This window comes from Notechis scutatus, chromosome 2, assembly GCF_049901735.1.
Source record: "Notechis scutatus isolate UNSWTSFEM ecotype Mainland chromosome 2, rNotScu1.2, whole genome shotgun sequence".
Taxonomy (NCBI): Eukaryota; Metazoa; Chordata; class Lepidosauria; order Squamata; family Elapidae; genus Notechis; species Notechis scutatus.
Window position 1 is genome coordinate 135,085,386 of NC_142010.1, and position 12,219 is coordinate 135,097,604.

A 12,219-nucleotide genomic window follows, 5' to 3' on the forward strand; every position below is an offset into this window, starting at 1 on the left:
CTTTTCAAATTGTTCCTGCAAATTCTAGGATTTCTTAATACTTACCAATGGCTCATCAGTGAATAAAACTAAGTAACTGTGAACATGTTTTTTGTAAAAGCGAATTAGTCTACAACTACTGACATTTTTGCACAATCATGATTTAATCTTAATGGTGTGTTATTCAAAGAAAATAAGAGTAAGCCTAACGAGTGTTCAATCCCTGACATTAGTCGAGAATATTCTTTTAAATCCTTAGCAACACAGTGACATTCTGTCAATGTACCTGGATTATGCACACAAATTTCCCAGAAAGCAGAATAGTATGTAGGATAAAACATGTATGCAAGTGTACTGGTAGCAAGATAGTTCATCTCAGTTTGCTCACTTCAGAATGGCAAATGCAATTAAATGTAAGGCAACTAACAGTGCAATCATAACTTTGAAAAGCTCTAAAAATTGTGACGAACAGAAAAAATACCCTTATTGCAACATTGGAAAGAATATTGAGCAATGCACAAGAAAACAACAAAATGTCATACAACTCTCAAGACCTGAATTAGAATGCTTTCAGTGGGAAACTTTAGCTATGGAAAATCTTCTGCAGAAAACACTTCCACTCACATCTCTCTGCTTTCCTCTCTGAGGTATAAATCAACATCTAATTAGCCAACCGAGTAGTGAAAATCATAATCAATCCCAATGCATTAAATAAGAATGCAACTGTACTGACACGCAATATTACAAGTGTATACAGTCGGCCTTGAATTAACAGGCAGCTGCTTATTAACTGCCTGAACTTGTGACAGATCCTCCAAAGGTAGTCCTTGACTTACGACTATTCACTTAATGACTGTTAAGTAACAATGGCACTGAAAAAATGACTTATAAGAAGTTCTCACAGTTTTGACTGTTGCAGCATTCCCAGTCACCTAATCAAACTTCAGGTGCTTGACAACTGGCGTGTATTTACAATGGTTGCAATGTGCTGGGGTTGTCATTTGCAATCTTCCTAGGGAGCTTCTAACAAGGCAAGACAATGAGGCAAGCCAGATTTGCCTAATCACTGCATGATTCACTTAATAGCTGTAATGATTTGCTTAATAACCAGGACAAAGGGTCATAAAATGGACCAAGACTCACTTAACAACTGTCTTGCTTAGCAGCAGAAATGTTGGGCTCAATCGTGCTTGTAAATAGAGGTTGTAAACTGGAATTGGCAGTTACTTCAGAAACTTTAGCTTTCATTACAGATAGTCCTCAATTTGCCACAGATCATTTAAAGACCACTCAAAATCACAACAGCTGGAAAGGTTGCTTTATGGACCGCAAAGCACTCCTGGCCATCTTAAAACCTCACTGCATTCCCCCCGCCCCCTCAATAATTACATGACCGCATTACAGGTGCTTGGCAACCAGACTGCCAACTGGATTTACTGCTTGGCAACCAGACTGCCAACCAGAGTGACTGGCTGCCAAATGTCCCACAACCACTTGCAATCTGACCATTTGCAATCTTCTCTGCAGACTTCCCCAGAAAGTCAGTTAGGAAGCAGACAAGAAAGATTGCAAAGGAAGGGGCTGAAGGGTGGTTGAAGTCCTTCTGTGGGTTGCAGAAATCTCTCTTCCTTTAGCCCCAGAAACTATTTCTGCTTTGTGCGTGGAGGGGAGGGGAAATCCTTTTGCAGGCAAACAATTGAAACAATTGAAATCCCCCCTGCAGGCTTTTGAGCTGAAATTCTTTGGTATGCAGCTCTTTCACTCTGTCCACTTAACAACCTAGGAAATTGCTGGGATTGCAGTTGTTGAATAAAGCAATCACATGGCAGCTTGCTTAACTACTGCTTCGCTCAGCAACCAATATTCTGGTCCCAACTGTCAAGGATTACCTGCGCCCCTAGAAGTAAACGCAACAAAGTTTTGAAAACTCAACATCAATTAAAAGAATAATCTTATTCGGGGATGGATTTTGACAGTCCAAATATCACTCTCCACCCCACTCCCTGGTTGAGAGGTCAAAGCAGCTCATAAGTAGCACAATTTGTAGCAAGATTTATGTATTAAACAGGCATGTATTGTATATGGGCCTCTACTAAGTGAGCCAGAATGAAATGAAAAGCCAAATACAGCTTCATGGGATGTACAAGAATAAAATTTAAAAACCTATAACACAAGCTGTTCTCACTCAAAGACCACAAGACTAATCCAGAACACGCTTCATGCCAAACACAACTGCTAATTCCGGTACCACCCACTGCTCAGTACAACTAGACCAATACATCTGGTACTGTGCAGCCAATTCCCAACAAAGTGGCTATTTACCAATAATGAACAATCCCCTCTGCTATGCAACTAATTCTGAATATACAAAGTACATTGCTATCCTTATCTATTTAGAACTAGAACAACCTTAGAATTATTTAATCATTGTATTCGTTTTACAAATCTTGAACCAATGCCAAGATATGAAAAACTGTTTGAAAAAGGCCCACTGAAAACCCAACCAAACCCAGACTCTCTAAGATGTGGGAATGTCATATTTAATGACTAGCATGTGATGTTTAGGGAATAACGATGACACAAAACAGCCAGCTGGAAGGAAAGGCCAATTTTGGGAAAATATACTATGTGTGCAAAGCCAAGAGAAGCAGAAACACTAGGAGAAAGAATCATTCCAAGACTTACCAACACATTGATATTCTCCTTTTGACTCAGTAATGACCGCACCTCCTCTATATCACGGTTAAAAATGGCTTGGACCAGAGGAGGCTGCAAAAGATAGAAAACAGTAAGATTAAGTTAAGAATGGTGAAGAGGAAAAAAAAACCATTAATAGCAGAAACCCACAAATCTGAGCAAAGAGTTTTTAAAAAGCCCCTGTATCCTAGGTCCTTAGGCAGAAGAGGTGATGTGATTGAATCCTCAGATATTGACTTTTAAGACCATGTCACTGCTGTTCACATATAATAACTGGAATTCTGGATACACTCCTTATCACTGATTGTTTAAAGACCATTTGGAGTTAGGATAGCCTCAGAAAGGGTGCTTTACAGTCTGTAAAACACTTCCGGCCATCCTAAAATGTCAGGGCCTCTCCAGTCACACGACCATACTTCAGGCACTTGGCCACTGGCTCACATTTATGACTGATTGCAGTGTCCTGTGTACACATGACTGGTTTCGGCAAAATATACCAGTTTGGGAGAATGGCTTACCACTTACAACTGTGTGATTTGCAACCGCCATAGAAACAATGGTACAATTGGGTCCAATCACATGGATGCCTCGGCTTATGTCTATAATGACTTACAACCAAAATTCCACTTCCAAATGCACTGGTAAGTTGAGGGCAAACTGCACCAGAAAGCAAGTCTACTAGTGTGCTGTCCCAGCCAGTCTATGGGAATTGGATAGTTACTTAGGAATTATGAGCTGTCCCCTTAAGGGAACGCATCATGGTAAATGTAGTTAAAGGTATCCTGGGAAATGTAGTTCATGTCACGTGGCCACATCTGTAATCCTGATTGGTCACTAATTTAACCCTCCATGGGTTGGGGGAGTTTTCCTCACTTTTGCCTGAACTCCCTAACTCATGGCAGCTGCTTTCTATCGCTACATGATGGGTTAGGAGATAACCATCTTTTACCTACAAGGCAGATATGCAAAGGATTGGTCATTAAAGAACTTTGTCACAAATGTGAGTTATGAGGATACCTGATGAACTAATAAATGTACTTTGTTATGGACATCTTGTAGAGTTTATCTATTTGCATCTGCACAGCTTACAAATCCACTACTGTGCAGAATACAGAAAAACTAGTTTTTTTCAGATCATCTTGTAATCCTTTAGTCACAACAATAACCTATACCACCATTTGGTGAAGGGGGTACGATAAACGAAATGAGCAGAGTATCATAGGCGCAAGTTCCTTTAAGATGATGGCAGAAGAGAAAACTATTGTAGACCTTTTGGGGCTTTTTTCCACCATAGAGGTTAGAGTTCACAATCATTTTGGCAATCCCATTATTTGTGGCAACTATGTATCTTTTCTAATAACCTGCCTGCAAAGAAGGAATAAATGTGTTGGAGAATGCAAAAACAACCCAACACTGATTTTACTGCAATAAATGGCTTCAACCCTTTCTTTAAGCCAAAAGAAAAAAGAAAGAGGAAACGGAAGCTGTATGTCATGCAGATTCTTTGAAGCAGAGAGACATTTCGGCGTAGACTTTCCTGTGGAACTTGCCACGGGATGTTAAGGTAGGGTTTTACATCTGTTGATCTGCATCATCAAGATCTGTAATGGTATGCAGGAATGACACTGGGAGACAGGAAGGAGAGCCACAGACTAGACAACATGTAAAAGATGTCTCAGCCATAGAAGAGGGAATAGCATGGGAAATGCTTCAAAAGAAACCCTCCCTAGAAAGGGAAAGGAGAAATACTTTCAGTCATGCAAGATTCTGTTAATGTAACCTTACAATAAAAATAGAACTAATACTCCTGGTTGAGCTTCCTGTCAGGTACTCCTTGACTGACAACCATTTATTTAGTGAATGGTTAAAAAGTGGCACTGAAAAAAAGTGACTTATGACCGCTTTTCACACTGCAGCACCCCCACGGTCACATGATCAAAATCCAGGGGAAATTACTCATATTTATGACAGCTGCAGTGTCCCGGGGTCGTGTGATCACATTTTGCGACCTTCTAACAAGCAAAGTCAATAGGAAAGCCAGGTTCACTTGACAAACGTGTTATTTAACAACTGCAGTGATTCACTTAACAACTGTGGCAAAGCCCACAGCTATCTCATTTAGCAACAGAAATTTTGGGCTCAAATCAACCTTACTTGGCCTCTTACCCCACGAGGTTATGAAGCAGAAAGCCAAAAGAATTATATTGTCAGTAAAACCTTTTAGTTAAAATGGAGACTTTCTTTCTTACATCTTGCTATCTATTCCATGAGGCATGAACCTGCAAATCAGCTTGTTTCTTAAGTAAGCTGTAATTTAAGGTATTATATTTTTTTTACGGATTATAACTTTTCATGAAATATTTTAAATAATTACATAAAGTTATATTACAGTTTCTAAATCATCATAGTGAAGTTTATGCAACTCTAAGTAAAAAAATTAAATTATATATATATACACACACACACACACACACACACATACATACATACATACATACACACACACACTCACAGACGAACACTATACAAAAGCCTGATGATGGCAGATGAGATTCTGCAGAAACGTTGCTACAACTTTAAAAGCACCACTACTATGACGTGGGAAAATACCCGAACAAAGCTGAATGCCATCCCCTTGCACCTGCTTACTTCCCTGTTGTAGTCTCCTTCCAGGAATATGAATATTTATGTGGGCAGTGAACCCAAGGTCTTCCATCCTATACAACAGCCCACACACAACACCTGTGCAGGCTATAGGCTGTCTAACTTGAACAAATGCAGTAGAATAATTAGAGGTTTATGTCCACAACTATATCTTCCATGTAATTGTTGGCTTTTCTCCATGATGGAAGGTATAAGACAACATGCAGCAGGCTTTTTTTCTTCCTAGATACAAACTGACCTAATGATGCCCAACCTTTTGTCTGATAGATTGCACTTGCAAACAAGTTACACACCAAGTGGAAGAGATCTGGACAAGTCTCAAATGTAATTATGTGATGGAGGAAATATTAAACAAATACAGAATAATACATAATTATCAATAAATCACTCATTGCACTGTAGTTAATATGATTACTTTTCATGTGTATCATCAGCCTACAATTTTCATGTGTATCATCATCATTCTACAATTCAACAACAACTTTTATAAATAGTGGAAGTCTCATCCAAAACTTTGGGGACATGTCATTTGACACCTCATTCTGCATTCTTGATCCTAGGGAAATGTTGGACAGACAAAATGAATGGCTACGTTCACACACAAAGAGCAAACAATTGCACATAATGCTATGCCACAATGGGTATATTTGCATATCAAAGAAACACATGATGTGTTCACTACTAAAACTATTAATATAATAGTTCTATTATATTGATTGAATTAATTTAAATCCCACCATAATCTGGTAAGTCTCAGTGGCTAACACCGTATGAAAAACATGAAAACCACCAGAGTAAGTTTAAAATAAATATAAGACAAAATGCATCACAAGGGTAACGTGCTATTTTGGACCTTTAAAGCTTCTTCTAAGTAGGCCTTCTCCACTTTGAATTGTCCCAACTTGTTAAATCATCTAGGAAGAAAATTGCCACAGCTCCGTATTTCCAAGAAGCAAGGGGAGCGAAGGTAGAGATGCTGCTTTGGAACAGCCTCCCAAGAGAGATCGGGCTGACTCTCTCCTTAATTCTTTACAGGAGCATGTTAAAAACTGGGGTTTGTTAAAAACTGGGATTATCTAAAGTAATTATCTACTCCAGTGGTTCTCAACCTATGGTGCGTGGGCCCAAAGGGCTGCAATGTTGTCACAGAAGGCTTGAAGAAAAGTTATGATTTAAATCTTAAGTCTTGGCGGTGCTTGGTCACAAAAGGTATTTAAAGGGGGGTTGGTGGTGAAGAAAAGGTTAAGAACCATCGATCTAATCAGCATCACAGACTATCCAGGAGGATTCAATATCTTAGTGAAACTAAATAATTTTATCAGCAAAGTGCTGATCGATTTGGTCACAGCAGTCAGGCAGAGATTCCAATGCTAACTCTTCTCCATTAATCACCCTGAGCAAATCTGCTAGGTGACAATCAGCCAACGCAGTAAGAAAGGAGAAGTGAAGATGGCTTGTAGAGGCCTGAATGCAGGCGCATACCTACCTACCTATGTTCAACAATGTAGATAAGATGTTCACTCTTGTTACTTATAGTATAGATCCATGCCCCTCCTTGCTTATGAAAAAGACAGGAGGAGGCTGGATCATACAGATCTCCATCAGCTTGGATATTTTATTGCAAAATAATTATGGAAAGGGAGGTGGGTGTACTGACCAGGAGGGCATTTGCGCCTAGCTTTGGTTAATGAACCAACTGTAGCCCTATATGGAATAAGAGAGCCCTGTATCAGTGATACAATGCTCCCAATTATGACCTGCTAAGATTACTGCAAGGTGCAATATTGTATGAAGAGGTCTCTCAAGATCATTCAAAATGCAACTGGTACAAAATGGAACCACCTTGATACCCTGAGTACATTACACCTATGCTACAAGCAATACAATGGATTTCTGGGTGCAGTTTAAAGAGCTGCTTCTAAATTGTAACGTCCTATATGGCTTGGCACTCAGCTACAATTGATCGGAGGGAGCGGGGTTATAGTTGCCAGGAAGAGCTGTTTTTTTACTAATGGAACAGTCTCCTCCAAGAAAGCAAGATGTTGTTTTCCTTCTAAAAGAAAGTGTAAGAAAAGTTCTTCTCAGGGACTTTAAAATGCAATTTATTGAGCATGGCAGGTGTGGGGGGAGGAGGGGAAGGGGGAGGGGATATATATTTTTAATTTTTGTAATTGTTACATTATGTTGTTATACATATATATGGATTATTGCTATACACTACTATTGGTAAGAGTTGTGTTACTGTGGTGGTTTAGAAATCCACAATAACAACAAAAGACATATTTTATTGTATGCAAGTCCTACACCAAAGAGAAATGTAATCAAAGAACACAAACAAGACAACTCCCTTATCTTCCTGGCATCACTCTTAACTGCAATCCTCCACACACAAAAAGAAAAAAATATATATACAACAGAGAACTGTACTGAATACCCTCCTGGTCCTCCTACACGCTCAGCACAGGCTAGTACAAAGCAGATCTAATCCCATCTGTTCATCTCATCTTCCAGAGGAGGAAAAACTTCAGCCTCTGCATCTCTTTTCAGAAAAGTCTTTCAATCCGGCTAACCTTAGGTTTACTTCCCTACAAGTCCTTGGACACAACATCAAAAAGGAGGGAGGATAAAGGGGGAAAGATGAGTCATCCATATGAAATGCAATGGACACAGTATTCATCTTTATATTTATATTTATATTATTTATATTTATATTATTTATATTTTTTATATTATTTATATTTATATATTTATATATATTTATATATATTTATATATATTATATATATATAAATAGGTACTACACAGACATCACATCAGGACTGCCTTCAAAACAGACAGAAAAATAGCAGCCATCCTTAGCAACCCCAAAGATAAAATTGACCTGGAAAACCAAGGCATATACGAAGTCCCCTGTGCATCATGCCGGCCACATACATTGGACAGACCAATAGAAGAATAAGCACCCGCCTGGATGAACACAAAAATGCAGTCAAAAATCTGGAACACACTTCCTCACTAGTCCAACACATGGAAGCCACAGGTCATAGCATCAACTTCAATGGCACCAAAACCCTGGCCACTATAGAAAACCCTAATCACAGAATCATCAGAGAAGCCATAGAGATTGAAAAAGACCAGAAAGCATGAACAGAAGAGATGATTCCACCAGGCTGTCAATCATTTGGAAGCCTGCACTCACAAACAAAAAATCTCCACACCACAAGCCAGGCAAACACCTGGGCACAAACAGATCCCCCTGATACCTCCAGCTCAAACACACCCCAACCAGGCACCCAGATGAAACCCAGCTTCCTAACTAATGATAGCCGTCCATTTACCCAAGCCAAGCTGCACTAAAGGCCTCCATTAAAGCAACACAATGCTGCCAGCCAATCAAGATACAAAAAGAGCCAAAAACAGACAGAAGATATTAGAGACACCAATCAAGCAGAACACAGCAAACTCCGAGACCAATAAACACAGACCAAGACTCCCAACCAATCAGGATGAAGAAAAAACCATTCTGGCACAGCAATAGGCTGCCCCAAATTCAAATCTGAAACTACTGTAAAAGTCTGACTCACAGACGGACACAATACAGAAGCCTGATGATGGCAGATGAGATTCTGCTGAAACGTTGCTACAACTTTAAAAGAACTACAATGACGTGGGAAAATACCGAACCAAGCCGAATATATATATATTCTCTCTCTCCTATAACACCCATCATGACCTACAATCTTGGGCCATGTAGTTCCTGGAGCAACTGATATAATATACTGCCCACTGTCCTTAAGGTAAATGCTGGCCACAATAAAATCTAAATTAAATGCATACGTTTTATCAGATATGCTGAACCTGGAAAACTTCACATTAACTCTCCATCTACTATAAATCATGTTAATGGAATAAAATATTTTAAATTCTAGACTGATGTTTTAAACCAGACAGCCAGAAAGGGCATGTGGGTGGGGGTGGGGAATCTAATGACATTATAATTTAGAAACCTAGGATTTTTCCAGGACTGAGAATTAAAAATTAACTAGCAAAATTGGCATGTAGCTAAACTAGAATTATTGTAACACACTTTCTAATTATACTGTGGAGATTATTCGTCAATGCAGTCTGTATTTTTAAAAAACCACTTTCTGACTTTCAGCTCAAAGAAATGAATGAAACAATATTTCTTATAGCCCCTTATGAACGCTACACTGTACATAAGTATTCCTACAAGCAATCATTTAGTGACCAGTTACAACAGTACTGAAAAGTCACATGACCATATTTCATACTTTCGACTGTTGCAGCATTCCCATGGTCACATGATCAAAATTCCGGTGCTTGGCAACTGGCATGTATTTATGACAATTGCACTGGTGTGTGTGTGTGTGTGTGTGTGATACATGATCACCATTTGTAATCTTTCCCACCCAGCTTCCGACAAGCAAAGCCAATGGAGGAAGCCAGATTCACTTAACAACTGCAGTGATTCATTTAACAACTGTGGCAAAAAGATCATAAAATGAGGCAAAGCTCTCTTAACAACTGCTGTATCACACAGTTGTTAGCAACAAAAATGTTAGTCTCAATTGTGGCCATACATCAAGGGCAATCTATACCTACTGATGTAAGGGAAGTGCCTACTCTCTAAATATAGGGCAGATAACCTGCTGCCTTCCAAATATTTGGGGGCAGGAAAGGCAGGACACAAAATAATATAAATACTCGTACAAGGTAGATATAAACTGAGACACTGCTTCCATCTGCTGGGGGCCATGGGATCCAAAGAATTAAAATCAGAAAGTTCAAAGGGACAATTTATACCATTGAATCCAACCTTCTCTGTGCAGGAGTCTAGCAGATATAAAGGGATCTCAACAGATGATCATGCAGCGTCTATTTAGACACATTCACCAAACAGCTCAACACTGCCTGAACATTTTTTTTTTACTGTTGTTTTATTATATTCAACTTGAATCTGTTATAGCTTTATTACAATTACTTTGTATCATGCACTTTGGGATGACAACACAAAGCAAGACCCTTCTGGTGCAACAATTCAACTCAAACTTATTTCCTTCAAATTCTCCTTGTCAGATTCAAGTTTCGTCCTTCATTATGTTGTTTACTCTTCTCTGATCCTTCTTAGTGTAATTCCCAAAAGCACAGTATTGGGTCTGACAAGTGCAGAACACATTAAATTATTTCCTGTGTTTTGGAAATTATATTTCTACTGATGCAGCTGAAAATTATGTCTGCCTTTTTGTACCACACTGCTGACTCACATTTGTCATATATTATTATATATTCAACTACCACTCCAAAACAAGTATCTTCCACTATATTTTTTGAACATCAAACTTCTTTTATCTAGATGAAGGGATCTATATGTTGCTGTTAAAATCCCATTTCAATATTTTCCATTATAATGTAGGAAAACAAGTCAGAGCTGCCTCTGGAAGAACCTTGTACCCACTGGTAACCAGAACAAATCCCTTCATCACAACCCTAATAAAAACATGTTTATATGAAGCATATCTTAAAACTCAGTACACTGTAATAAAACCACATTGTAGCAAAAATGTCCATCCAAGAAAAAGACCCTGAAACCCAGCTGGTATTAAAATGTTTCTATTATGCACAAAGTAGAAGAACACTGGAGAACATGACTTGTTTAACTATAGCTTAGTGGATAAATGGCTGCCTTCACATAACATGTTAAGCTAAAATCAAATCATATTCTAGTATGATATGTGACTGTGGTTAGTTATGTCTTCCGCATTAAGAAAGAGAAGCAGTACATGATCTGAATACGCAATCATACTACTTGGAAGTTTCATTTAAACCCTGTAAGATGAGCAACTGAACACTGTGTTATATACAAACAAGACTAAGAAGATAAAAACTAGACATGTTACAACGTTCAAAGGAACACACACAAAAAAGTCAAAGCGTTCCATTTAGGTACCATGAAAGCAAATTGTTAACATTCAGATACTACCACAGCACATTGATATATGGATATTGCAAAAGAAACAATGTGAATAAACTCCCATGAAAAATGGAAATGAAAAATGCAGATTATGAGAGAAATAAAGTACAGGAAACCATACCAGAAACGTACCAAGAAAATCACAAACATGGCAGCGGTCTAATGAGGGGAAAATAGAAATAGCACTTAGACTTATATACCACTTCACAGTGCTATACAGCCCTCTCTAAGCGGTTTACAGAGTCAGCATATTGCCCCCAATAAAGAGGTAAGTTCTATCTTCCAAAGTGTTCAAAAACAGAAAGGGCCACCAAAACATACTTCTCTAACCTGCTGACTGTATCATAATACAGCTTCACCAAAAGTGTGACTAAGTACTTACCCAGAAACAAATTATTTGACCTCATCCAACTGATTTAAACATGCATTTCTGGACAAGTAAAAAGCTTGAATGCTGTACTGGTACCTTGCCCCATGAGAACAAAGCACTAAGAGCACCAAAAAACGAAATTTTGCAGTCCAAGGATGAAGTGGAATGGGATGCAGCGATGGAGAATAAGGATAAAAAGCAAATTTGCTGGATATGCCAGATACACGCAGATGCACGCCCGCCCCGCATGCACAAACACACAAGAGGGTTATTGCTGAAGGGAAAAACTGGAGGAGCAAGTCTCCTATTATGCCATCACCAGTCCTCTATATGCCACCTCTAACTCCTGAGGGAAAGCCAAGACATCAAATAAATGATCTGAGGAGGATTCTGTATCTTTAAGAACTCATGCAGAATACTTTAAGCCCCACTAGGCCCAAATCCTTCCCCCCCCCTCCCCGCGCGTGATGCTGCTAGGAGAAATTACAGGGCTTGCAAAAAAAAAAATCTCCTTTTC

The 12,219-nt window shown here is 38.9% G+C and overlaps 1 protein-coding gene across 1 annotated transcript in view; it reads right to left on the reverse strand.

Moving 5' to 3' along the window:
• ANKRD52 (ankyrin repeat domain 52) overlaps nt 1-12,219 on the reverse strand; it is a 63,825-nt gene that overhangs the window by 50,654 nt on the left and 952 nt on the right. The window contains exon 2 of the mRNA XM_087956281.1: nt 2,665-2,748. Within this exon, the coding sequence (XP_087812407.1) occupies nt 2,665-2,748 (84 nt within the window). The remainder of the gene's footprint in view (nt 1-2,664; nt 2,749-12,219) is intronic.